This window comes from Onychostruthus taczanowskii, unplaced genomic scaffold (genome assembly GCF_017590055.1).
Source record: "Onychostruthus taczanowskii isolate IOZ18803 unplaced genomic scaffold, ASM1759005v1 scaffold69, whole genome shotgun sequence".
Classification (NCBI taxonomy): Eukaryota; Metazoa; Chordata; class Aves; order Passeriformes; family Passeridae; genus Onychostruthus; species Onychostruthus taczanowskii.
Genome location: NW_024504676.1, coordinates 3,567,912 through 3,593,431, shown reverse-complemented (window position 1 = coordinate 3,593,431; position 25,520 = coordinate 3,567,912). Strand labels below are relative to the sequence as shown.

General features: G+C 47.8%; 1 protein-coding gene across 3 annotated transcripts in view; it reads left to right on the top strand.

The window, feature by feature from the left end:
- Nucleotides 1–25,520, top strand: part of SLC25A22 (solute carrier family 25 member 22) — a 50,308-nt gene that overhangs the window by 15,452 nt on the left and 9,336 nt on the right. For 2 of the 3 annotated variants that reach the window (XM_041421125.1, XM_041421127.1), the window contains exons 2-5: nt 7,894–8,000; nt 12,096–12,221; nt 15,391–15,446; nt 21,138–21,228. In XM_041421125.1, coding sequence (XP_041277059.1) covers nt 7,981–8,000; nt 12,096–12,221; nt 15,391–15,446; nt 21,138–21,228 — 293 coding nt within the window. In that variant the 5' untranslated portion in view covers nt 7,894–7,980. Of the gene's footprint in view, nt 1–2,680; nt 2,706–7,893; nt 8,001–12,095; nt 12,222–15,390; nt 15,447–21,137; nt 21,229–25,520 lie in introns of those variants that run through there. The other variant, XM_041421126.1, reaches the window with a different exon arrangement.

Genomic DNA, 25,520 nt, shown 5'->3' with positions numbered 1-25,520 from the left:
TATCTAATCTGTCTATATATGTATAGTTCATTGTATTTGCATATGGATTACCTGTTCTGTAGCTGCCTCTTACAGATCCTTTTGAATTGGTGGAGGGACTTGCAGGTTTCTACAGACCAAAGATTGGAATCCACCGCTACTGTCAAGCGAGTGCTGGGCCTGAATTTTTGCTATGGCCATGCCTGGGCCTCGTATGACCACATCACTGAAGATTTCATTATGAAATGCATGAAAAGGGTTTTCAGCCCTCTGGCACCTACTTCAAGACAGTTTGCTTTGATCATGAGTAGTTATCCTAAATTTAGAGGCTTGTTACTTGTGTTGTAAGTGTTCAGAGGAGTGACAGGGCAGCAGGGCAGCGTGCTTGATGTGGCATTTGTGCAGAGCAGAAGAGCCACGTCTTTTGAGACTTGACCCAGTTGCCTTTTTGAGAACTTTGAGAAGAGGCAGGTTGAGATGGGAAGAGCACCAGGAGCTCCTCTGGGTTTCCTTTGCTCCCCTCTGTCTTGCCAGGGGGACTGTGAGCACTTTTAGACCTGTTGTCTCTCTCCTGTGAGGGAAGATACTACCTTAAGAGAGTTTTAATGTGTTGTCCTTCAGTGGAGCAGTGTATTCTCAATAAGATACCTGCAAGCTCATTTGTTGTGCTGAAACCTTCCCTCCGGCTCTTTCAACTTATCTCCAATGTCTTTGATATCAAGACTTCCCATGTGAGCCCTGGGTGAGTCACTTCTCCTAAGGGCTGTCCTTACTCATCCCATCTTGCAGCTCAGTTGCAGAATCTCCAGGACAGGGACTTCCCTTGACTGAAGGTCAGAGCATCCCCCTAAAATGACAGATCCCAGGTAGGTATTGGGGCCTTTTGGTGTGCTGCAGTACTGGTAACCATGCCCAGCTTCCAGATGAGCATTAGCTTTCTGTCTCTTGATCCAGGGCAGTTACCCAAGACAGGCAGAGTCGAAGGTTGTATCTGGTGTTTCTTCCAGACCAGCACAGGCCTGTTCCCAAGTCTTTCTGTCTTGGCAGATGGCTTGGCATCTCAGCGTTAAAGGGATCATGCTGATGCTAGAAGAGACCTCCATGGGACTCCTTTTGTTAAGCAACAGGGCAAATGGCTTCTGCTCTAATCTAAGTAAATGGCTGGTTTTTTAGCTTGGAGACGCTCTCCAAGTCAGGAAGGCACTTCTCTTGCTGCTCACAGTGCCTTTTGGAGGCCTTGCTCCAAGCCTTAACTCTCACAGAGCTAACAGCAGGTGCTTGTTGTCTTCCTGTCTGTACTTACTGCAAAAGATTTCTCAGCAAAGCAGGCAAAGTTGCATGATGCTGCTGTACTGGGAGTGGGGGGCCAGCCTCTGCTTCCAGCAGGATGGAGAGCTCAAAAGGGAGGGAGTAGGGAAACTGGGTGTGTTCCTCCTACTCTTACTGCCTGGAGGCAGGAAGTTCCCCACCTGCTTCCCTGCTGTTTTGTCCCCTTGCTTTCCGGTGATACCTGCTGCTCCACTCACTTTGATCCTTGCTTTGGAGTCAGCAGCTATGCTGGCTTTTCCTAGTGTGCCTGAGACCAGGCAGACAGAGGGGCAGTTGCCAGGAGCAGTCAAGGGTCTGCCTGATGTCTTTGGTAACTCCTTTATTTCACAAGGAGGTGACCCTGGAGACTGACGACAGCAGGCAAATCTTGACTACTGTGGTGTGAATCTCCTGTAGTCTCAAATGAATCCTGGTGGAGAGGATAGTTGCAACAGTGTGTACGCAGAATGCAGGATATTGCTGTGGTCCCAAGGGCTTGAGGGATTGTCCCCGGTGACACTCCATCATGGCCCTGTTTAAATCCTCTTTGTTGCAACATTATGGGTGACTGCACTGGTTTGGATGTGGTGAGTAAGTATGTCTGCTAAGATGTTGGACTGTTTTTGTTAGAGGTTTGTTTTTTTCCTAGGCTGGAATGTTGTCATAGACACCGGGTGTTCATCAGGCTGCCAACTGTGGTTTGAAATACTTCTGTAGGTGAAGGGCAAGTCAGTGATGGAGCTGGAATGCGAGCTCAGGAGTCCTCATTGCTTATGGAGAGTTTTGTTCCTCTTTTTCCCCTCTGTGGGCATTCAGGTAAATCTATCTGCACCACCTGCAGTTGCAAAGCCAAACACCTCTGCAACACGCCCCCAGCCGGGGAACTCGCCTGTTCTTTGTGGCACACAGGAGATGTTTCGAGGCATTCTCTCATCACGGGGTCTCTCAGCATGCAGTTAAGGCTCCCCAGTGTGCAGGGAGAGTGCAGGCTGGATATGGGGGCAGAGCTTGCCTGCGGTTTTGCAAGGGTGCCAGCCTCACTGTTCTCACAGTGATAGGAGGGGGCGGAGGGGGGGCACCCATCCTGACCAGCCTGAGGGAAGCTGCACGAGACAGAGGTCAGTTGTGGAGGATGGGAAGGGACTGCTGGAGCTGAGAATCCTTGCAGGGGCTGTTAGGGAGGAGTGCCCTGCCTGCTGAGGCTCTGCATCCCGTGCCTTGCCAGCTGAGTGGGCACTGTGCCACTGAGCCTGTCCCCAGAGGGTGTGAGCAGCCAATGGTGCAGGCGGCTGGCATGGCACCTCCCCGCTGGTACTTTGGCCTTTTGTCACCTGAGGGAGGGGGGAAGACTGCCTTTGGCTTGGTGCTTTCACAGCCCAGTGTGGTGCGGGTGCAGCTGGCTGCTGACCACGAGACAGGTGAGTTTGCGTGTGCAGCCCCGGGGCTTCTGTCTGGTGGCAGAATGGTGTAAAGGGGCTGTGCTGTCCCCTGTGCAGCTGGAGAGGTGACACTCTGTGACTGTGGAGAGCATTCACCAGCGTGTTTGAGAGCTGCTTTGTTTTCTTGAGGACTAATGCCTTGCCAGGTCTGGCAAGGAAATTCATGGCTGTCTCTGCTTTCAGAGGGCCTAAAGGCAAGCAGGCAGCAGATTAAACTGCCACGCATTTTCTCTAAACCCTCTGTCCCAAACTGTCCTGAGCAGGCAAGAGCCAAATTGACGGCTTCTCCCCCGCTGACATTACCTGGTGCCAGGTCCCTTGTGCACTTTGCGCCTGTCATGCATCTAGAAAGCAGCTTCCCTGAGGAAATAGTTGCAGTTTTATTTTGCACTCCTTAAACGTTTTTGTGATGACAGCTTTGCTCCTGTCATTAACAAAATTTGGCAGTGTCCCCTCCTTCAGATGCATTTGTGCTGTGAAGGAAAGTGTGCTGATCCCAGAGGGTTTCTCCTCTCCCAGCAGGTACTCGTTGGTGATTCCTTCCCCTTGCCATCCCTGACTGCGGATGGCTGCGTGGCAGTGTCCTCCTGATACAATGGATGCTGGCACAGCTTTGTTTCCTCTGCTCACCTTCTGAGCCCTGTTTCTTGACATCACCTTCTCTCACTGGGGCTTTGAGTTTGTCTGCTCTCAAGACAAATAGAAATATGTGGAAGGGAGCCTGACTTTGCATTCTGCTGTTTATTCTTAAGTCAAGGTTGTAGTTTAGAAGTTGGCTTTCAGTGACAGCTCCAGCATGTGCTGGCCTCCAGTTCTGTCTCATTGCTGTCTGACTGCCCGGCACAAACATTTGGGCTGCCATGAAATCGGGGATGGGAACACGTCTGGGTGTAGGGAAAAGACAGGTTTGTTTTCTTCAGCCACAGAACCAGTTGACATTTGCTAAAGGTTTTCTGTCAAACCGGCAGCCTGTGTGTGCTCAGATAAATCAGCATGTGCAGCAGTCTGAGCCTGAGAGGATGTGCTCAGCTGCACTGGGGCTGCTGGGGAGGGGATTTGGAAATGGGAGTGCTGGCAGAGGGCAGAAGAGAGCTGGCCTCTGGGAGGCTGGAGGGTGCTGCTGGCAGGACTGGGGGAGCTGGTGGTCTGGGAGCCCACAGCTGGCTTGGAGGATGGCAGCTGTGGCTCTGGCAGCCTGGCAGGGGAAGAGCAGGAGAAGGAGGGTGCTGTACCTGGCTCAGACTGGGGGTAGAGCAGTGGCATCTGGGAGTAGAGGTGGCATCCCACATCTGTAGGGCAGTGTGGTGGCACTAAATGCAATAAGCAAGGTCAGAGACTTGTGGGTAAGTTTAACCTGTTTCTTCTCCAGTAATGTCCTGGCCTGTGGAGATGTTGAATGCCTGTATCACCAATCCAGGCTTACTGGTGTGATGCTTTAATGAGACAAGATGAGGTCTGTGTGCTCCCCTCCATGCCTCACGCTGGGCTGTGATTCTCTAGTAAGCACTTTTCCTTCAGGTGATAAGGCAAAAACTGAAGGTTGAAAGTTCAGCCTCATGCCCCATGGGATCAGGAGAGGAGATACAAAGGTTGGCCTTCCTGGAGAGAGCCTCACTGTCTGATTTGTGTGGGAGATGTATGGCAAGGCAGGGGAGAAAAATAGCACCACTTCGCTGGTGGCTTAGGCCGCGAGGACCAGATACATCCAGGATTGCTTTGTGGTACTTCTAGTGTGGCTGTTCTGTCGCTGTCTGGAGCTGACTTTTGGGAGGTGAGAAAAGGCAGAGTCAGGATTGAGGAGGCTCCTGGGCCATTTATGTGTCAGCATGAGCTTCGGGCCATTTGCACTGCTTCGGTGTGCGTGTGGCTCTGAAACTAATTTGCCTGATCATTTTAATAAATGTAAAAGGGGTGTCCTGGTGTGCAAGTAATGGGACATTAATCCATGCCTAGCTGTGTTAACAGCACTCTAAGAAGGAAATACTCCCATGCTGTTCTCACTCTCTTAATTATGGGATGTTCAGTTTAGGATCCCCTTCCACGGAGGCTGCTCAGCCTCTTTGGCTTTCAGGTGGCTCTCTGGTGACTCTTATTTCACTTCTTAAGCCAGTTTCCTCACAGCTCCTCGGCGCAGGTTCCCAGTTCCAAAGTGTCATTGTCCTAATGTTTAACCATACAAAGACTTTCTGAGGCATAGCACCTTTTTGGTGCTGCTGGCTTGTCTGCTGCCCCAGTGCAGGTCCTGATGGCAGATTTCCTAGGAAGATGCAAACCCTGCTCTCTGACACTTCTCCCACAGGAAGCCTTGGAACTATACCCTGCTTGGCTGCAGATGCTTGCCTGCTTTTATGTACAGTTTTTGGCTCCTGAGAGCACTGTGTTCCTGGGAAGATATACTTAGGTCTTTATTTAATCTCTTTCATTTCTAGGTTAAATGTATAATATTGTTCTGGATTTGTTTCTTAAATGTCCTATAAAATTCCTGGCATTCTCTTCCCAGCCAGTTTTTCCCCCTCTTAGACTGCAGAACGATAGCAGCTATTTTCCTGCCTTGGAAGTGACCGGGATCTGGCTCAGCTCAGAAACTCCCTACCAGGCCACTGGAGGCTTCATCATTCACCTTCTTTTAAGGGACTCAGGGAGTTCTGTAGATAACAGCAAAGTGGTCAGATAGAGCTTGGGGTGACTTAGGGTTTGTTTTGCAAATGATCATTCGTTGGAGCTCTGTTTAAACAAACAGAGCTCAAATAAGCTTTCCACTTCATTGCATTAAAATCCCTTAATTCATTAAAATCCCCTGGCCACAGACATTCAGGCCTCTGCAGTGCCAGGTGCTGTTTAAACAGTTATCAAGTGCTGGTGTCTGCTGTAAAATGATCACATTGTTCGCTTCCCGTCGCTCGTCTGCGAGTTGAGTGGCTTTTGTTAGGGGAGATGATACTAGTCCTGGTATTTGCTGGCTCTACAGCCAGTACCAAGGAAACCTGTAACTTTGCCCAGTTTTAAACCCAGGAAGGTTGTTTTTACCCTCTCTTGCTGTGCAGCTGCATCAGGAGCATCTGTTCCCTGGTGGGAAGCAGCAGCAGTTTTCCAGCTGGATCAGACAGCTGTGGAAGACTCTGTAGTTACTGGGCAGGTGGGGAGCTGAAGCCAAAAGTCAAAAGAAAAAAAGGCCAGGGAGAACTAAACTCAGCTGTCCCAAAGGCGAGAGAGAACTAAACTCAGCTGTCCCAAGTCCTTCTTGGTGCAGGCTCCATTGCCCTACTTGTGTTAGCAGGTAAGAAGCAGCCCTGTGATGTATTTGTGTGTCCATCTTGGTCTCTCACCCTTTTGGCTACCTGGCTGTGGTGAATATTGGCAGCCTTGCTGTCTTTTCTTGCTGTTGCCCTTTGTGGTGGATGTCTGTCCTCCTGAATGCCCCTCTGCATGGAAGGGTGCAGCAGAGGCAACAAGGGGGGCAGAGCTTGGAGCATGCTGTCAGGAGCACTTGGTGCATGTATTTTGTCAGTCCTGTCTCAATAACACAAGTTTATTGAGAGTGTAGGCATTATCAAGTGAGTTTTCAGGATTCACATCTTGTTTATGACAAGGTTACAGGCTTTCCGCTACTGGTCTTCCTATATTTTTATATTTTTGTCTTATTCTGGTTAATTTGATAGAAAATTAGATTAACCTAAACCAAGCTGCTCTTGTGAACATGCATATAAAAGCACATGTAATGAAGGGTGTAAGTGATTTTCACTTGGAAAGTGCAGACTTAGCTGATCTGGAGCTTTTTAAGGTCTGCAACCACAGATCAGTTGGGATCAGCTAAACTGTCTGAAGAGGGCCACAGAAGGTATAACAGCATATTGCAGTGGGTGAGGTTTGTGTGCAATGTTTTGAGGAGAAGTGCCTTTCCTTAGGGAGCACCATGTGCTGGTCTCTTCCAGCTCTAGTTGAATGTGGGGCTGCAGAAAAAGCAGTTTCAGTCTCATGTTGTCCAAGAGTGGGACTGTACAAATGGTTTCATGCTGTCCTGTCTGTGGCACTTGATATAACAGGAGGGAGACCTGAACTCCTTCCCATACCTGTTTGCACCTTCACTAGCTCTTCACGCTTTCAGGGACCTTCTGTTCTCAGGAATACACTGAGCGCCAGAGGTATCTCCAGCGCAGAAGTGTCAGCCTGTAAGCCCCTCTGTTGGATGTGTGATTCTGTGGGGCTTAGGAGATCTGCAGTAAAGGAGCAAATTTCATTCTAGAGGGAAAGGACAGAGGTACTTCCTTTGCTTCTGGCTCAGCATCCAGGTGGCAAATGAATGGGAATAGGAAGGAGGTTGGCTGAATACTGCTGAAACACCTGCAGAAAGCATAGGGCATCTGATTCCCAGGCTGCAGGTGAGGAGATGAAAGCATGTCCAGAAAGCTGAAAGTTGTGGCTGCTTCTGAAATTTTCTCTGGTGTCCAGATTTCTTTGTGTGGTGACTTCTAACAGCTGTCATTAAACAGTAACAATTAAGAGTCTTAGAGAGAGCTGGTTCCTGCTGTGTGGCACTGAGCTGAAAGGAGCGGTCCAAAGGGCAAAGTGGCATCAGTAGCTTGGGGAGGGAGAGGCATTGCTTAAAAAGCAATGTTGGCACAAGATTGAACATGGGCTGTCTGTTTAAGCTCAGAAATAGGGGAAGGATAGTAACCTCTGAAGAGCAGTGTTTTGAAGGCTGTGCTTTGGACATGGATATGTTGAAGGGAAGTGCTAAAAGAGTCTTGTGATGACACTTGACTCTCTTGGGCTTTCTGGATGGACCTGCAGAGGGTTGGGGATGCGCATGGTATGGTGTGAAATGCTCTCTGAAGTTGGAGAGTAGTGACAGACATGGCTGTTCTGGCTCCTGGGCAGAGCTTGTGCCCTGCCTGGCTGCTGCCCTTTCTCATGCTCATGTGCTGCTAGAACCTGATGACCCTGGCAACTCTTCCCTCCATTTGTCCTTGTATATTTATATTTACAGACATATGTTTATAAGGCTCCCTCTGGAGCTCAGTCTCGTCTTTGAGGAGATCAGGTGCTCCGTTAAGTCACTTGTGCCTCAGCTGTCCTAACCCTACAGCCTGCCAAGTAGGCTCTGAGCTTTAAGGAGAGTGTAAGTGTCTCAACTTTGTGTTCTTGGTGTTTTTCTGTCCTTTCCCAGGAAGAAACTGAAGTGAGAAAGACGTGACTGAAAAAGAACGATTGGAAGGAACAGATTCATTTCTTAACAAGATCAAGTTTGAATTAAATGGCTGATAAACAGATCAGGTAACTTTTAATTTTATTTTTTTTTTTAATTGTGCTTTAGGTTTTTCTTTTAAAATCTTTCAAACTTATTTCCGTTTGGGATCCAGGAGGTTTGAGTAAATCACCTGGTCATCTCTTCCAGCCTTAAACAGTTTTGATTCTTTCTCTTCTCCTTTCTTACCTGCTTTTTTTGAACCTTCTCTTATTTTGTGTCTCTGCAATGTTGTCACGTCTACTTTCTTCAGTTCTTTATTCTCATTGCCTTTTTCTTTCTACCCTCTGCTTTCTACCCTGCACGAGTCTGTTCCTTTTTGTTTCTTCTTTCAAAGGTCACCCTGACCTGCTAACTTCAGCTGCTGGCATCAAGGAAGCAAAGCTAGGTCCTTGACCAGCCAAGGATGCAGTACTTGTAATGACAAAGTCCACATAGCGTTGTGCAGCCTTGTGCCCTTACTCTACAGACAGTCAAGGCTTGAGTGATAGCAGGAATATGAGGTGCCAACAATGATTAAGGACACATATGTGCACAGTGGAAACTTAAGAGTATTGGTTCTGGTAAAGACTGGATTTGAGTCTTCCTTGGAAATTAACTGGGATTAATTTCCTGGAAAGACACAGTTCTGCCCTTTGCTTCCTAAGAGCTGTGTCAGGTGGATCTGCACAGTCCTCCACGTGGGTTTAACTTTCTGCTGTTTGTGAAGTTGCCCCAGCTAAGTGACTCCTGCGTGCTGTGGGATTCCTGTGGGGTTTTTCCTGTTGCTTTTCTAACACCTACTTTTCCAGGTTACAAGCTCAGGACAGGTGGGGTGAGTGGGTGATTGAAACATGGTTACAGAGGGACAGGACTTGGCAGTGCCTGAATGCTGCGAGCAAGAGGGCTGCCCCTTCTTAGCATTTGCCATGATTAGGATATCTTCCTGTACGCCTGTCTTCTGCAAATGTAAACAGTCCTGAGCTGTGCTGATAAAATACAGCATTGTGGAGTGTTTGTGTGCCTAGATTTGGCCATCATCCGCTACCCAGTTTGGAGAGCACTTGGAACTCTTCCAACACACCCATGAAGGGCATGCTGAGATTCACCTCCATGGAGCCTGGCAGGTCTGTGCTCCCGATAACCTCAGCAAAGCAAAATGATCAGACGTCTGTGGCTGTTTGAAGCTTGGTATTTTGAAGGAAGCGGGGATGTGTCCTACAAGAAGAGGTGTGTCCTACAAGATGTGCCCTGTCTCCTCCAGTGTGCTCTTGGTGCTGTGAGCAGGAGCTTGCTGGCTACGGGGACTAGTTAAAAGGGCACAGGAGGAGCACTAGAAGAGGAGAACTGGGATGCCTTTGTATCCCTTCTTGTGTTAAACTGAGCAAATGGCTTCATTTGCATGCTAGCCAGCGTTGTCCCTGTTTCACTAAGCCCTGCACACATAGGGAGTGGGAGGCAGTAGCTGTGCAGAAGCTAAATAGGACAGAGAGACCAGGCACAGTGGATTCTTATCCCTTGAGAGAGCAGAAAGCACTGATGTGTGAAGTGGGATGACTCAGTCACAGGGGAAAAAGCTTTTGATTCAGGTGCAATGGTCTTTGTCTCATGTTCTTCTCTGTGCCTCAAATCCGTCACCTCTCCTGCTTTGCTCATCCAGTCGATGGGACCACGTGTCTGCAGTAGTCACAGGCAGCCAAGCCAAGGAGATTGGTTTCTGTCACCCCCCAGTAGAACAAGATTGATAGCAAAAGACTAAAATCAACAGCAGTGGTTTGCTGCATGGTGAGATCAAGGGCACTGCATTTCTGCAGCGGTGCATGTGGAACTTAGTGTCTTGCTGGATACTGCCCCATGTCCATCCCTATTAGTTTCCCCCTGCAGTGTTGATGGGGATAGTTAGATTCAGGTGTGATGGGAGTATTGCGCAAGGGTTTCTCCCCAACAGGCAGAGGGAGAGACTGTCTGCAGCCTCAAATTTTTGGCTTGCCCATCAAGATGGGCAATCAGATGATTCCCCTTTACTGCTGGGGTCTGGGCTGAAATTGGGGAATCTCTTGCACTTGCAGTAGCAGCAGGCAGGACCTTTGTGTCTGTGTCTCAGTCCCACCTGATATAAACCCTGGGATGATTTCACTGTTGGAGCAGGTTGAGAAGGGCAAGTGCTTGCCTGTCCCAGGTGTTTCAGGGACACTTAGAGAAGCGATGACAGTGCTGAGGCTGGAAGGGGGCACTGGTTGTGCCTCACAGCCCTGCAAACAGTGACTTCAGAGCTGAATTTGGGGAGGCTGAGGTGATCCTGTCTTCAAACACCTTCCTTCTCCATGGTGTCTGCATCCTGGGACACTTATCTGGTCTCTAACCTTCTCTTTCAGTGTGACTGTGGGTTAAATAAGGAGAGCACAATAATGTGAAGCTTACTGTTTGAAATTTTCCCATGTCCTGAGAACAAGTTGGGTGTAGGAATTTGCAGGCAAATCTATTCAATTCTCAGACTGTGGCACAAAGATCCCTGGGGCAACAGTCTGGAGCTGGTGAGGTCTGAAAGCCTGTCTCTGCACTGAGCTTGTGCACTGATTTGGGTCTGCCTTCCTGAAGTACTGTGCTGATTTAATCTCAGTCAGCACTGTCTAGTTTGGAGCTGTAGGCTGAGCTCAGATCTGTCTGCCTGTCCTTGGCACCTCTTCCTCCAGCTGTGCCAGCCCTGGGGCTGTGTGTGTGTTAAATTGGCAGGTGTTGAGGAGGAAGAAGCTTTGAGTGCAGGACAGCAGAGGCTGAAAGGAGTGTGTCAAGGTATGTCAGTCCTGAGGTGTCAAGATCATGCTTAGCCTTTGTGGACAAAATCTTTTATATTTTTTCCATCCCTCATTTGTCTGCTTCCCTCAGGGACCCTTCAACTTGAAAGCTTGAGTCTCCATATCCTGCCTTTCCCTCAAGCATGGCTGCTTATTGATCTCTCTGTGTTTGCCTCTTGATGCAGAGTGCTCTGGAGTGCTGTTGGGGGGAAGATGTTTGCAGGGCTTCACCCCACCATGCCTCGGCCAGCCTCAGCACTGCTGCTTTCAGAGGGTAATGCAGTCTGTCCCCCATCCAGAGCAGCATGTCACCACCATGGAAAGCAGGGTGCCAGTTCCCCCGGTGGGAGGATAGGCCTTGCAGGCTCACCCAGCTGCAGTCTAGGACTGCTGTCGGCCATCAGCTTAATATCTGACACATCCTCTGTTCAGGGAGCCATATCCTGTCCTTTATTGGAGGGAGCTGACTCAAACAGGCTTTCTTTGTCTCTATGTGCAGTGGTTTATTGAGCATGTAAGTGCAGGACATTTTTCTTAATTGAATTTGCTGGGAACCCATGTTTAGCTGATGTGGCTTTCGCTCAGTGCCACTTGCAGGAATTCTCTGTGGGAACACAAAGGGGAGTGGAAAAAACCCCGTGCTTCGGAAGCACGTGCAGCGAGCCAGGTTTTGATTTCCCCCAGAGGTATGAGCTCACGTCTCCACATCTGCAGCCATGCAGGCTGCCAGCCCGGTAGTTTTGCCAGGCTGCTGCTTTGTGTGTGTTCCCCCTGGCCCTGGGAGATGGGTCTGGAAGCAGTTTCCCGTGGCTGCAGCCATCTGCTCCTTGGCTGCCAGCTGGGTGCTTCTGCTGGGCCCATTCCCACATGATGGTAGCAGCTGATGTATCACGAACCTCTCATTAGCTGCGGATCTGATTGTGCTGCAGGAAAGGGTTTGTCAGTAAACCTGCCGGCTCGGATGCCATCAGGCCCTAACTGAGGGCTGTCCACGTGGTAGATGGTCCAACAGTCAGTCTTTTCTCCTCTAGGGACAACAGAAATCCCCAGGTCCTGGGAAACAGGATTTTTTCGTGCTCCTAGTAATGTGTGGGTTAGGTGTTTGGCTCAACTCCACTCATCACTGGTTTGTGCTGATGGTATGTGCTGCTTTCTCTGCCTCTCCATATACACAGCAGGAACCAAGCTTTGCTTTGTGGAAGAGCTTCCTTTGTACTGGGGGGGACAGCCTTGTCTCACGGCAATGCATTAACTCTGGTCAAACAAAAGAGCTCAGCTCTTTCCTCTTTCCCTTCCCTGATATTACCCCGTGCTAAGACGTCTCCTTCTCTCTCTCTCATCCCCTTACAGTTTACCTGCCAAGCTGATCAATGGAGGGATAGCTGGGCTGATCGGGGTCACCTGTGTATTTCCCATTGACCTGGCAAAAACTCGCCTGCAGAACCAGCAGAATGGTCAACGGATGTACAGCAGCCTGTGAGTACTGCCCACACGGGCACCATCCTTCGGGGCTTTCCGCGGGAGTCTTTCCTCTATGTTACCTCTTTCAGGTGAGCTCAGCATCTCTAGGAACTGGGCTGTCCCCAGGAAAGCCAGGGGACAGGCTGGAGCCAAGCTGTGCTAGAGCAGATAAAGCAAATAGAGCAGCTCTTGAGGCTGCTGAGCTGAGCAGAGGAGTCCTCTGCAGAGGGCACATCTGTTTGCATCCCTTGCTTGGGAGCAGTGTGTTTGCTACTGCCAGGGCTCAGAACCAAAACACAAGGAATGCTGATCACCTGATCCCAAGCACAAGGAGTCTGCTGAGCTGGTCACGTGCCTGAGGGAGTTTCTGCCTCTGTTCTGTTTCCATTGCTCTGATATTGGAGATCCTTCCTTTGCTGTGTCAGTTTTAAAAAGAGGAAGCAGTTTGCTCATTGCCAGTCTAGAGCATTGCGTGTGGACCTTTCGGAGGATCACAGGCTGACACATGCTATAGTTAGACCAGCCGTCCGGTGTCCAGAATAACTCAGGTACTGCACCTGGAGGAAAAGAAGGCATGAGTGTATCCAGCCCACCAAATTCACTTGGAGTTTGTGTCAAGTGCTTAGGGCTGCATATCTGCTGTGGGAATGTGTACCACACTTAGCACAAGATGCTTTATCCTGGGAACCAGAGACAGGCCTTAGTTTTCCAAAAGAATTTGTGGTATTGAGGGGAAGAAGGGATTGGGACTGGTGAGGTATGTCCTGTCCTCCTACCACTTTGTTTACTACTAGTGTAACCTGATCCTTGCTCCTCCACCATCTTTTCCTCTTTCCTGCTCAGGAGAATTGGAGGCAGAGAGGGAATAGGAAGGAAGTGCTCTCTATGCTGATGGCTTTAATCTCTGTGCCTCCTTGCTCTGGCTGATGACAGGTGCTTAGGCTGTAGGCTCTGGTGCTTCCCTTGGTACTACCTGTGCTCCCTACACTGTCAGTGTGCCCTGGCTTGTTGGCAGGATGTGGCCACCCATATTGCTTTGCATCCCCTTTTGTTGTGTCCTGCTCCTCTGTAGATTGCTTCACCTCCCTGAGGATCACTTATCCTTGTGACCTGACAGCAGGAGGAGTTTAGGCAGGTTGAAGAACTTGTAGGCGCCCCTTGGGACTGCATGCCCGGATGTCTCATGCCTGGAAGGGAGCTTGGTAGGAGAGAGGCTTTTAACCTCCAGCAGTCAAGTGCAAGTCAGCTCCATAGCCAGGAATTGCTGTGAGATGAGGAGCTGTTAAGGAATACATAAGATTTACCCTGTATATTTGAACTGGCTGCTTCTAAGAAAAAGAAGGGCTGAGCTTTCCTAAGAAACTTTCCCCTGTTACAGCAGCTTATTTTTCTGGAAATGCTATGTGTCCATCAATACTAGATTTCCTGATTACACCAATTACCTGGTGTCTGCTGAACACCCAGGAAAGGCAGCAAGTTCCTTTAAAATGTTGGCTCTCTTACTTTAAGATAGCATGCTTTACTTATGCTTGGCTCAAGAGATCTTTGGCATCAGGGGAACCTTTTGATTTAAACAGACTGGAGGACTTCTGAGGGAGGGAGAGAGCTTGGCTTTTGGGCTGTGCTGCCCTAGGTATGTTATTGTGGAGGTTTCATTTTAGAATCATTTTAGTTGGCTGTTGGCTCCCTTTTTCCAGGGAGAGAAGAAAGCTGGATGTGGCCTTGGGTGCATCTTGTTCTGCTGCAGTTTGAGGGGCTTTAAGTGATATGCAAGCTCTATCCTGATGCAGCAGGGCTGTATGAATATGGTGGGGAGCAGCTCTTCTCACTCCTCTCCCTGCTGTGGCTTGTTCAAAGCAGCATCACTGGCTCAGGGAAAATGTGTTGCCTCCAGCATTGCAGTGTGAGATCTTGATGGGAGGGATAGGAGGAAAGTACACTGAGATTTCTGGGCCTTGCAGATGAGTTGGAGGGGCTGCTTGGAAGGAGATGAGTATGTGCAAGTTGCAGGGGCTGAAGTGGAATGTGTGAAAGATGAGATGCCAAAGGATTCAGGGAGTCCCAGCAGAGGGGAAACTCATTGCCATGACTGGTAGCAATGCAGGATGGGCTCTTCACAAATAACTCTAGAACAGTCTTTGCCCAGGTATGGCCATAGAGCCCTCAAGGGAGCTCTGTATTTCCTTCTCTTCCACCTCAGCACTACTGCAGAGCTGAGAAAAAGTTTATTCCTTGTGTTGCCAAATCTCTTAAAAATGTATTCGTGTTTTCATCAGCCACACTTCTCTTATTACTGCTTAAAAGAGCCTTTTATTCCTTAAATTATGTACACATACATGCATGTGCACCTCTCCCTCCTCTATGGCTAGAGCAAGTACCTATCTCTTCCCAAAGATCCTAAAGGCAGCATCCCAGCTTCATGCAGCTGTGGTCCATAGAGGGAAACTGCCAGAGAATCTATGCAGCCTTCCTGAACTGTGACTTTGGATTTGCTAGGGGTGTGTGTGTCTGTGCCTTCAAAAGCCTTTGAGCCATTCCAGTGCTCTGCAGGGTTTTGCCATTTGTAGTAAATGTGTTTGCAACTAGGAAGGTGACAGTTTTCCCCTTGGAGCTCGGTACCCTACTGCACTCTCCTCAGGGCAAGAGCCTGAGTGCTTGCTGCCTGCTGTGGGACTTGATGTGTTAAAAGTGTGTGCTTTAATCTGTGTGGGAGGCCACAGATGACTGAGTGTTCAGGTCATCTCATGTTTGTGTGCCTTGTGTCAAATTTCACAGAGTAAGACAAAGAAGTCAGCATGGGGGGTTGGCCCCCCTCATTTCCCTTCCAGAGCTGGATTTAAAAATGCGTAGATGAGGATCTGCTTGTTAGAGCATCTCATGTGCATTTGCCACTGGGACTCTGGATAAACAGCCCTTGCAGTGACACTTCTCCCTTTTGTGTTTCTAGAAAGCAGGCAGCATGTGCAGGGTGAGCCAGGGGTTTCCAAGCCCCTGTGAATTAGGGGTTGAAATTTGGCTCAGACCTCAACAATGGCACCTTCAGAGGCTGACGCGGTTCCATCTCAGCTGAGGGTTTCGCTGACAGAACGTAAATGGAAGCCACTCCAAGAAATTTGCTTTGTTTTTCTCTGCACTCACCCACCTTTGAGGTCCTGTGGTTCATCTCCCTCTGTTCTGTTTGCAGGTCTGACTGCCTCATTAAAACAATTCGGTCGGAAGGCTACTTTGGCATGTACCGAGGTAAGTACAGCTGACTCAGGCACAGCACAGCTTTTGCGTTGGAAGCACTGGTGCGTAAGTAGGAGGAAAAGCTCTGTTCTCTGGCATATAAAGCAATAACCTGGCAATATCCTAGGAGGTTGAACAGTGCAGCTGTTTCTAAAATAAACTCTTCCATGCAGATGTCTATTCAGATACCTACCACTGAGGACTTGAGTCCTCCTCATGACTATTTTGGTGTTAACCTTACCACTTAGTGAAGTTCATCTTTACTGGCAGTTTAAGTGAAGCTGCTGGACTTCATTTCAGGACTGTAGATTATGTTTCCCAGCTTGGGCATGGCAACTTTTGACAGAGGGGCAGCTCTTGAAGTTCTGTGGTTAATGATTGAATTTATGTTACAACCTTCCACCAGCGTGGTCAGGCCTGCTGTCTCAAGCATGCCCAAGTGCCCTGTTCAAGCATTAAGACAAGCTGCAATTTAAAAAAAAAAAATTAAAATAACCTGCCCTCCACTCCAAAAAAACTCCCTTGGGATGGTAAGAAAATCAGAGGTTGGCTCAGGGTGGAGCTTCAGCTGGTTGGTTGTTGTGTGCTGACCTGCTAGAAATCTCTTGGCTCCTTGGCTAAGGCTGTCTATTACAGCAGTGAGTTCCTCAGCTGACATTATACTTTTTATAGTTTAAACACAAAATTCCTGTAAGTTTTTAAAGATTTTGAGGAGAGGAGGCCAGCAGGCCAAATCCTGACTTCACTTATGGCAGAGGAAAACTTGGAATACCTCTTTGGCTTGCAGCACACTCCAGCTGGCTTCATTGACCCTGAGCTCTGGTTCATTTTGTGTCCTGATAGTCACCTGCCTGCATATGCAGTTTTTATCTGGGGTGCTCAGATAGCATTCTTGGTGGCACTCAGTCCCTGATAAAGCCTGATTAAAGTTATGCTGCTATGATTAAGTTTTGTCCTTGCTCTTTGTTTTTTCAAGCGGAAGTCCAGAGATACTGGCGCCTTGCTCTTGGCATGTGTAGTGTGCTGCTTCTTCCCTGCTCTTAAGGAAACACAGGCATTGTGGCTGGCCAGCCCAGGAGCAGGCACTGGATGTTCAGTGTTCACTCTTGCCCAACTTCCTGGTGGGCGTTTCAGGGGAGTGTGGTGGATGGCAGGGATGGATTGGCTGCTTTGCATCAGCTTTCCTGGGAGCAGGCAACAAGACAAATAACCTCAAGGAACCCTGGCAAGCTCCATCTTCAGTGCTAGCAGTGACGTGTTCCCCTTTGATTTTTTCCAGAATCTGGCTGCTTCTGTGTTCCTAGCCAGGATTTTGAGCTTGTGTTAACTTTGGCTGTAAATGTGCCCTGGCAGGCTGCTTGGCAGGAGGCAGAAGGAAGAAGCTGTTTGGGGAAACTTACAGGGGAGACTGTAGGATTGAGAGTTTTTGTGAGAATCAGGACTTTTGGGAGAGACAGCCTAGTCCTTTAAGGCTTAGAGTGGTAGAAAGGATGTGGATCTCCAGGCCGTTTGTCATCCCCAAGCAGAAGGGTACAGAGGGTTATGCATACTTCTTTATTTTCCCAACATTTCCCAAGTCTGGTCAGCTTGATCCACGTCTCTAACTCCGTTCAGGGTGCTGATAGTTGCTTGAAATTGCTTCTGGCTATTAAACAGGGAGCTGGGTTGGTGAGGCCTTTTCCACCTCCTTCCAGAAAATTACAGATACTTCAGCATGGCCGTGGTACAAATGTGAGTACTCTCAAGAGCAGCAATCCTGGTCTCTGTGCCTCAGTTCTGTGAGCTGACATGAGCAGCCCTTCCCTCCCTCTCAGGGAGAGGGTTGGTGGGTAAAATACATCCAAGGTCCATGAAGATTGTGTGAGTACTTTTCTGGAAAGAAGGTAAAGAGATATCTGAGCCTTGCAGACAGAGAAAGAGGGAAATCAGGTGGTGGGATTGGTTTCTGCTCTCTCCAGCTGTCCTAGTTCCCCAGCAGAATTTGCTGAATGACTCACAAGCTCTTATTTGCAGGCTTTAAGCTGAAATTGGGAGGATTATATGTTAATGTGCTAAAGTAGCAGCTGCTGCTCCCCATGGAAGAGTCACAAGCATGTCAGTTGTCCCTGCAGATCCTTTGGCCTCTGTCAGAGGACAGAAAGGGTTTGTTTGGGCACAGCCATTCCTGTAGTGTGACTTCAGAACTTCTTTGTGTGTGAATCAAATCTCCTCAGTACAGACAGGAGAGTCACTTGTGTTTGTAGGATGCTTTTCTGCAACTCACCTCTTAAGATATTTGTGTGGGGAAACAGTCTTTGCTTTGTATGAGTAGCCCATAGCAAACTGTATGATGTACAAGGCAATCCCAATATTTCTCTCAAGTTCTTCCCTAGAATTTACAGGAATTCTTGGATTTGTTTGGGACAGGAAGAAGAGGAGCTCCCTCATGGTTTTTTTCCCATTGCATTTGTATAGCAGCAGTACCTGGATGCTGGATGGTGCTGTGCTCAAGGAATTGATGTTGTGCAGCCTTAAAACATGATGCCAAGTGAATGAATCCAGAGTGCCTGTGGGCTCCTGGTCCCTATGAGCATCAGTGATAGGGGATCTTGGGGAGATGCTCTCTCAGCTTCCTACTGCAGTCCAGGCAGAAGCCACCTAAAGATCCCAGCACGTGTTCTGAGCAATCCCAGCACTCTATGCAGACCAAGTGTTGAGCCAAGCTGGCAGAAGCCAAAGGCCCAGATCAGGCTGAGGAAGTTCCCTTTGCTGTTGGTGACATTTGGAGGGTAGCTGCACTTCAGCTGCAGTAGTGTGGCAGCCTTCCCTGGCCTCTGCTAATAATACCTCCCAGTGCTGCACTGGGGATGACTCAATCCCCCTGTTATGTAGGCTGCTGGTGGTGTATAAGGGCTTCTGCGAGAAATGTGTTTTAATAAAAAAACAAGGCTTGGTGAGAAGAGGGCACCTACAAGTTTAGTTGACAAACAGCTAGATTTGTCCTGGTAGATTTTGTTCTTTGTAGTGCTTTGTTACTTATTTTCAAAAAGCTTTGTTTTTTTTTAATAATTCCTGTTTATTTTTCCATTCTGTTTGTCTGTCTTTGCTTGTGGTACATGTAGCATTGCCTGTAGGCCGAGGTTGGCTTTAGTTAGGGAAGTACCCATTGGCATGGGCAGAATTGAGGAGATTTTACAAAAAGAAGATGCTGTGGAAAGCATACAGCCAGCAGCTGGAGTATCTAATATCTCCTCCTCCCGTAAATTGAAGCTGTTATGGATTATTCAGGACAGGGATTATCCATTCTCTGCTAAGCAGCTTTACTGAAAATATCAAAGATGCAGGAGAAAACTCAGGTTCATTAACTTTTTTTCCTGTATGTTCCATGTTTTTACCTTCTGCTCTATTTGCAATTGAAGAGAAACTTCTGTGAAAGCCTCTTGGTTCCTGAAGGAGGTCAGAGGGTGGAAGTGCGCTTCTTGTGTACCTTTCTTGCTTGATAGTTTGGAGTTTGTTTGCTTTCTTTCAGTGAACCCTTTGCACTGGTGTTAAGAGTAGCAGGTTTATGCTTTTTTCCTTTCTCTTCTTGTTTTTCCAAGGAACAGGTTTATTCATGCTGTGTCAGTGTACAGGTGTTACACTTCATAGCCATTGGGAGTGTCGTTGAAGTTGTCTTCAACTTGGCATTTGAGGAAACACTTCATGGGTAGCCACTTCCACTTAAAATTAGGCTGTGTGGATTTGCTTTGTAGATCCTGATATGATTTACATTAAAAGGTGGGTGTGGAGCATGAAGGTAATCTGTAATCTCTGTGTGTCTTCTCTTTGTGTGCAAGAGCCATGGCAAGAGGCATGATGTGTATGTAGGAAGAATATCAAACTGAAGCAGCACAGTCACTGGTGCCCTTAAAAGTTTGCAAAGAACCAGAAGTGTGAGAGGCCTGCTCTGCTCCCTGCTGAGTTGGTTTGTGTACTGTGAAAGATGATGGCATTTGTTGGATGAAACAAATGACAAGGGTGGAATGAATGCTTTCCTTTGGCTTGCTGTGAGGCAGTGCTACTCTGTGTTTTCTGCAAAACCTGAACATAGGAGTTGAAAAGGGGGGAGATATGTTGGGCTGCCCAGCCCCGTGCAGCAAAGGCTGTCTTTTCTTGCTGCAATTTTCTGAATGGTGAAGGTGTGTCTTCTGAGCAGAGGATGTGGAGCCAAGAATTCCTGTGTCCCACTCCCCGTTGTAGTGGTCCCAGAAGTCCCATTGTGACTTTGCTTCCTAGTCTGAGGAAAGTCCCCTAAACTTACGTTTTTCAGTTCTTGAAGGAGAGGAGTCCATCCCAAGGAATAAAGGATTGAGCTGACTTTCTCTAGGTCGAGAAAGTCAGCCTTTATAGCTCCTGTCTGTTTGGGTTCAAAGGTCCTGAAAATGAACCCCACCAGGTCTTTGGAGCCTAGTGGGAGGTACAGGCTTCTCTGGCTGCTTCCCTTTGGCATATGAATCTTTGGGATAAATTGTTTAAATCTCAAAGAAAAGCATAAATGCCTGTATTTGTGTTTGTTCTTACAAAGGTGTTCTAGGCCATTAACCAGTCTCAAGTGTAGCTCCTTTGGAGGGCTTGGAGCTCAAGTCATTTCAGTGCAGGTAAGGAGAGCTTGAGGATATCCACTGGAGGACTTTTTGAGCCTTGGGATTTAAATGGAGGAGAATGTTCTGGACTGTTAATCTAATGGTGCAAACCTCACTCTGCTGGGAAGTGACTGGCCCTTCCCTCACCCCTTTCCCCCAGGGCAGCTTGAAAGCTGCTCCCAGCCACTGTGTTGCACTAATGTTGCACTAATGCCAGTGTTCAGGCCCACAGCAGCCAGCCAGGTCATGCAGGCCTTTCTTTGTGACAGGCACAATACAGGGATTTGCTGTTTGTTGCTCCTGACAAAAGGGCACTCCAGCGGGTGGGGGATGCAGGGAGCCAAGGCTTGTTTACATCCCAGGTCCCCCACCAAGCCTTGCCATGGAGCTCAGAGGTCAATTTCTGTGTGCTGCAGCTTGTGGTGGGCAAAAAGCCACTTCTCAGTGGTGGTTGTTCTGGGGGTGACACCCAGTGGTGACACACAGGGGAAGCCACTTAGCTCTAAGGGCTGGTCTAGAGCTGGTTCTGTGCAGATGAGCCAGGTGACTTTGGCCAGCCTCCAGGTCTTTCAATGGCTCTGCCTTTTCTGAGCTGCTTAGAATTCAAGCTGCTCAGGTGTGTTTGGGGAGGAAGCAGGGAAGGGATCCACTGAAGAGGCGGGGCAGGGGGTCTTTTCCTTCTCTGCGTTACAAAATATTTCCAAAGGAGTTGGGACTAGTTGTTAAACCATCTTGTACTCATTTTCTGAAGGTTTGATCTACATCCTTCTGAATTCATAGGAGTGCATCCTTGGATGAGAGACGAGGATGCCTGTACACATGGTGGGAGGTAGTAGTGAAGCTGAAGAAATTACAAAATACATATGGCAAATGGAGTAGAAACACATCTGGGGATGTTTTCACAAACCCAAGGTGTTGGGAGGCAGAAACACTTGTTAATTTTCAGTGGTGTTTTGTATTTCTAAATCTCTTTGGTGCACTGGAAGCTCTCCTGCTTCTGTCTGTGGTTTTGTGCATAAGTTACAACACATTCCTGAAAGATCCAGTTAACAATTCCGTTATTCTCATTATCCAATGGCCTTTTTCTCTCTTCCTTGCCCAGGGGCTGCAGTGAACCTGACTCTAGTGACACCAGAAAAGGCTATCAAACTGGCAGCCAATGACTTCTTCCGGCATCACCTCTCCAAAGATGGGTGAGTAGGGAATTGACCTTCTGCAGTCAGCTTAAAAGACGCCGACTCTTGCAACACGTCTGGTGAGACATCAGGAAAAGGTACAATGGGATAGTGCAGTGACTGAAATATGAGTTGACCTTGAACAGCTCAGCTGGTGATTACGTTCAGGCTAAGGATGCAATGTCTAAAATGGGAAGCATGAAGCACTCCACTGGATGACTGCTCTTTATTCGAGCTTCTAAAAATAGTCCCAGATTTAAGCCAAGGTTAGCAGATCCAGAATGTGTAGTCTAAGTATTTGAGAGGAACCCAATGTCACTGATCATTGCTCAAAAAGCTGCTGGGAGGACTCTTGTCCTCAGCGTCCTATTGGATCCTCTTATGATTCTTCTGGCTTGGAAGGGTATCAAATCAAGTTCTGTAGACCCCAAAACTTAGCACCCCTCTTCTCCTTTTGTACCTTGAAATAGTTTTAGAGGGGTGGTAAATCTGAATTGACTAAGGTCACTTGCAGCAGCTGACCTTCAAATAAATGCTGAAGGAATAAAATGGCCGGTTGAGCTTGCAAGTGGAGTTTGGTTCATGTGAATTAAACGTGAGTAAAAGGCATAAGCTGGAGCAGTTGAGAGGAGCTGGATCCTGAATATTTAATGCTGCTTTCACCAAGACATTTTCCAAATTGCATGGCAAATAGTTGTGTCTCCCATCAGAGAGAGGCCTTTCCCCAGAAGCAGACAAGGGCATTGTCTGCAGTCCTCAGTGACAGTAGCTAAAATGACAGCCTGCTTGGGACATGATCCCAGCAATTCCAATCAACAGTTATGAGGTGGGGCCTCAGTGAAAATGCAAAGCTCCATCACAATTACTGAGCTTAACAACTTCCCAAAACATATCACGTCAGTCTTGGCTGCTGCAGATCAGTGTGTCAACAACTGTAGTGGAGATTATGGACTGACACAGATTGAGAATCCATTTTTTTCCTGTACCTTTTATTTTTTTTTCTTTTGTTCTGGAGTCCTTTAAAGTAGCAGCTAACATATGTCCGTGTGACTCATCGGCTCACAGCTCTTCATGATTTTTTGACTCAAGTCTTTGAATAGTGTCTCTTCTGTGCTCTGCTCAGACAGTGGGAGGTAATGATGTCCTCTACCAAGTGGTGTGTCTCATCCCTGCAGCAGACAGCCCAGCACACCTTGGTGTACTGCAGTAAATAGCAGCACAGCTCTTTGCCACCACCTACAACTGGGGGCTTAGTAGCTTGTACAGGCCCAAAAAGGTGCCTCTTGTACTGCCACTAAGGGAATGGTTCCATGGAAGAAATCAGACTAGCATTGCAACATATTTGGCATTCTGGAGGAGCAATCACTGCTGTGATGTTTCAGCCATTAAAAGGGGACATGCCTGTCAGTCAATGTCCTGCACCATGAGAGGTAAAGGCTTCCTCAGAGGACAAGTGTGTGTGTGTGCCTCAGTGCTGCGTCCAGCTTTGAACAGGTCTTTGGGTAAGTGGGGTGCAGCTGTTTTCACTCAGACCTCTTCCAGTTTGACTTTTGGGTCACTGGCTGGTGCACACATGACATAGATGATATGCTGCACTTAATTCAGAATAAAGGAGCTAGAGAATTTTTCCAAGAGCAAGACACCCTGTTCTCCTAAATCTTACATACTGATGGGTCTGGCACTACAGTGACCTAGAGCAGGAGCATGATACCACCCAGGTAGTGGGAGGTCTTTGTGTCTCAACACAGAGCATTTTAGTTCTTTTAGAGAAAAGAGATGTTGGGCCACACTTAGGTGACAAGAGCTAGGCAGCACGTGGAGTCAGAGTCACTCATCTCATTTAATCACCATGGTGGGCTTGGATGAGTGAAATCTGGTCAGCTGTGCTCTTGAGGGTAGCCAGCATGAGTAGGACAGAGAGACAGAGCCTTGATACTACTGTGATAGACGATTTAAAGTATTTCTACTTAGAAATGTCACCCCAAAATATGATGGGAAGAAAAATGCCTTGCAGGTTTGCTGTGGCTGGTACAGGCTATGAATGTGGGATCTGTCAGTTTTTCTCCCTTGGGATGCTTCTATCCTATCCTCCCCAGTTTCCTTGGTAAGATGGGGCAGGATTAGCAGTGCTGGAATTTAAAGGCCTCTCCTACCCAGGACCCAACAGGGTGCATACCTGCTAGCTCATCACAAGGCTGGGCCACCTATTTCACAATTCCAGCCAAAGCCTAGTTATGAAAGACAAACTAGCTTGGGGTTAGAAAGGTGAAGCCTGGAGCTGCCTGGCACATGAATGTGGTTTCATCTCTTGATGTGTAATTCCATGAGTCAAGGTGTTACTTTGGGCAAAGCACAGTGGGGGGGTTAGGATCAATGTAAGGCTGGATCAGCAAGATCTTGGTTCAGCTCCATCAAAGTCCTTTTTGCACAAGCCAGTCTGTCTGCTGTGTATTTTCATAGATGCTGTGCCCTTAGGTCAGTATCCCAGAGGATTCTCTGACTCAAAGCTGCAGAAGTATTCTAGACCTGTTTACATTGAATGCCTTTGTGCTAAGCATCTAGCACTTGTCTTGCTTGAAATATGTTGCACGAATTGGTAATCCTTTTCTTATAAAATATCCCTGTTTTACCAGTATTTGCTGATTAAAATATGTGGTATTAAAATAGACCTCAATGTGCAAGAGGAGGAAGCATGTGTGGACCACAGAGAGTGTGGCAAATCCAGCATGACTCAAAGTAGCCTCAAGTCAAACAACAGCTTTCAGTGTGCATTAATGTATTTATTTTTATCCTTTGAAAAACTTAGTGTTGAAATTGCTTTTAAACTGCTAGGATAAAAAAGTGGCATAAAGCCTATTTTTGAAAGGCCAGACTGAAAACAGCACCTGTGGTGTAGGAAGCTCCTGACTGCGCATTGCTGGAAGAGTATTTTAGGGATGTTATCACTACAGGTTTGTGCTAGACTCCCTTTTCCCTGACTGTGCCCTTGGACACTGCTGGGGGCAGAGCTCTGGGGCAGCAGGTCCTCACAAGGGATCTCGTGCCCTTGTTGGTGCAGCTCTCTGAGGCCCTGTGTGTGCAGGTGTGTGTTCCTGCAGCCCTCTCCACTCTGAGGCTAGCTCAGGGAGGCACTCCTGCCTGTACCATGCTTTTCCCCTCCTTCTGGTGCAGGGAGCATGTGTGATTACAGGCTGGGGGACGTCATTTCTGCTTCTTTGCCAGTTTCTATTTCTTTGCCAGTTTCTATATCTTTGCCAGTTTCTATTTTGATGTCAAGGCCATTATGACAGCCTACAGCTACAGCTTTTTTGTTTTCTCAAGAAACAAAACTGAGTCGGTCCTTCCAAGCTGTCCTGGTCATTTAGGAATGAGGGAGGCCTGACTGAGTTGTGTGGGTGCTGAAAACATGCTTGTTAGTCTGTGGAGGAGAGGAGGGAGACCAAGGTACTGCAAATCTGAAGGGCACCCCATGACCATGACTGACAAAGGCAATAAGGGTCAAGTAATTTCCTGTGATGATTTTGACCTGAGAGCCTCCAGTTCCCAGGAGAAGAAGGTGGCCCACAGAAGAATCTCCAGGCAGGTCTTTGTTCCTGTGTCATTCTGTGGGGAAGAGTTTTCACTAGGCTGGGGAAGGCAGAATGTGGAGAGAGGAGAAACCCCAGGTCTTCAGGCTGCTGGAAACAGATGGGATTTTTTTTAACTCTGGCTTTTTGAAGCTGCATGTGTTGAGAGACTCAGTCTCATGGCTGCTGTTAAAATAGAAGTGGCTTCATTGTCCAGAGCAGAGGATGTGAGGAGTCACCAGGGCTAAGTGAAGTGCTTGGCTATAAAGCACTTAGCTATGAAGCTGAGAAGGCAATTTAGACATTAAGTAACCAGCATTTAAAGTACATCATTGATTATTGGGTGCTCAGTGTTTGAGGCCTCTTTGATTGATTTAAATATTGCCTGCTTCTTATATCCTCTTTGAATTTGGATGTTAAACACTTCATAAAACCAGTTCCTTTAAAATGCCCTACAAGGTTTTGTGTTTATCTCCAAAGTGTGGAGTGCCAGATAGCTGTTTTGTTGGGTGTGTGTTTGCCAGGTTTTGTTCATTTTTCAGGTTCTTGGTTAAATATTCTGCCTTGGCTGCAGTAAAAAGTGTCTCATGCCTTCTTACATAAGCAATTTGTTGCTCATAAAAACTTGCCAGTGTCCCTTGAAGAGTTTCCTGCTGCTGTTCTCCAAGGTGTTGTTCCCTTACTTACCCTGTCCTCTTTAATCTTGACCTTTATTTTGTTTGCTGTTCTGAAGCAAAGGCTGGC